The 2,029-nt window shown below is 46.9% G+C and overlaps 1 protein-coding gene across 1 annotated transcript; it reads left to right on the forward strand.

Moving 5' to 3' along the window:
* The first annotated feature begins 978 nt into the window (after positions 1-978).
* On the forward strand, positions 979-1,788 carry LOC102489399 (olfactory receptor 2T27). The gene has a single exon (XM_027772733.1). The coding sequence runs from the start codon at positions 979-981 to the stop codon at positions 1,786-1,788; it is 810 nt and encodes a 269-aa protein (XP_027628534.1).
* Positions 1,789-2,029: the final 241 nt, after the last annotated feature.

A 2,029-nucleotide genomic window follows, 5' to 3' on the forward strand; every position in this document is an offset into this window, starting at 1 on the left:
AGATTTTCTTGGTTTCTTATCATTCTTATGCCACTGTGCTGGTTTCTGGTCATCTGATAGATTATATGTTTTATTCCTAATTTCTTGGAGTTAATTCTTTAGTGTCAGAAGGAAAGATGCATTCTACTTCTCTGGTGTGTTCTTTGGAGAGGTCCCCATCTTCCAATTAGAGAATGGTGTGACCTTGAGGTGCTTGGTCTCCTCACGCCTGAGTCTCAGAACCAGGTGTACCTGGGGCTAAGCTGTAGCAAAAGGAAGAGGTATAATCTGTGTGATGCATATGCATCACGGGGACTGGCAAAATATGAAGTATCAAAGAACACCAGGTATTACAAAAGTCATTGCTAGGATACAGAAGCCTCAGTCTCTCTACAGCTCTATCCCACTGAGTCTCACTCTGCAAGGTGATTGGAACTGGAGACTCCAATGGTGCATGTAAAAAAAAGAGTGGAACCATATAGATCCCAGCTAACACACAGGAGAGTTCAAAGGTGGGGAGGAAGGTGAGTTACAGTTTTTCTGCAGCTCCGATCTACTGAGGCTCATTCTGCACCATTGCTGGAACAGAAGACTCCAATCTGTTTTACAAACTTATTTAGAGCTTAATGAGACTAATTTCTCTTGATTTGTTTATAACCATTTTTTTTTGTTTTTATGTTTATTTGTTTGTTTTTGGAGAAGTTTTTGCTATAGGGCACGTGAGCTCGCCAGAAAGACAGAGAGACAGAAAGCGAGAAATCACCCCCGGGGGAAGGCCACACTGCAATCCCTCCTCCTCCATTCTCTTGGGCATGCACACACATGTGCCCAGCATAAACTGAAGCCACTGGGTCCGGGACTCAAACCGTGGTGAACTACATGTGAGTCCAGTGACAGCCATTATGCCAACACTGGTCCCATCCATCATGTTTTAAGAGACCAGATATTTTGCCAGTTTTACCTCTCAGATCCAGGTCTTTTCTGTGGACCTACAGAGCTATGGAGTGGGGCAATTACTCCACGTACGCCGACTTCGTCCTCCTGGGCATGTTCAGCGGTACGCGATTTCCCTGGCTCCTCTCCATTGTGCCCAAGATGCTGGCCGACCAGGCCATGGGCCAGAGGACTATTTCCTTTGCAGGATGCACTGCCCAGAACTTCCTCTACTTGACCTTATCAGGGGCCGAATCCTTCTTCCTAGGCCTTATGTCCTACGACCGCTATGTCGCCATCTGCCACCCTCTGCGCTACCCAGTCCTCATGAGCCGCAAGGTCTGCTTGTTGATCGTGGCAGCAGCCTGGCTGGGAGGCTCTGCAGATGGCTTTCTGCTCACCCCAGTCACCATGCAGTTCCCCTTCTGTGCCTCTCGGGAAATCAACCACTTCTTCTGCGAGGTTCCTGCCCTGCTGAAGCTCTCCTGTACAGACACCTCGACCTATGAGACAGCCATGTATGTCTGCTGCATTCTGATGCTCCTCATACCTTTCTCTGTCATTTCAGCCTCCTACACAAGGATTCTCATCACTGTTTGCAGGATGAGTGAGGCAGGAGGGAGGCGAAAGGCCATGGCCACCTGCTCCTCACACATGGTGCTGGTTAGCCTCTACTATGGGGCCGCCATGTACACATACGTGCTGCCTCTCTCCTACCACACCCCTGCGAAGGACAAAGTCGTGTCTGCCTTCTACACCATCCTCACCCCCATATTCAACCCTCTCATCTATAGCCTCAGGAATAAGGATGTCATAGGGGCCTTGCAGAAGACCATGGGGAGGCTATTTTCCTCAGAGAAGGTAACTGCTTTCTGAAGGAATCACACTTTCTACATGAGGTGAAAAACAGGATAGTTCAATAATAACTTCATCATATTTGAACTTAAATATTTTCTTTTTGGAAATTTAACATGTCACCCACAAGCCAGCCATAGGAGGTGGGAGTCAGACATTTTCTGAGCTTTAGAAAGATGACTGAAATTTTTTGGGGGGGGAGTAAACAAGTTTATTTGTAAATTTAGTCAACATGCATAATTGACTTAAAAACTTCAATGGA

The sequence above is a fragment of the Tupaia chinensis genome, unplaced genomic scaffold, assembly GCF_000334495.1.
Source record: "Tupaia chinensis unplaced genomic scaffold, TupChi_1.0 Scaffold000037_7, whole genome shotgun sequence".
Taxonomy (NCBI): Eukaryota; Metazoa; Chordata; class Mammalia; order Scandentia; family Tupaiidae; genus Tupaia; species Tupaia belangeri.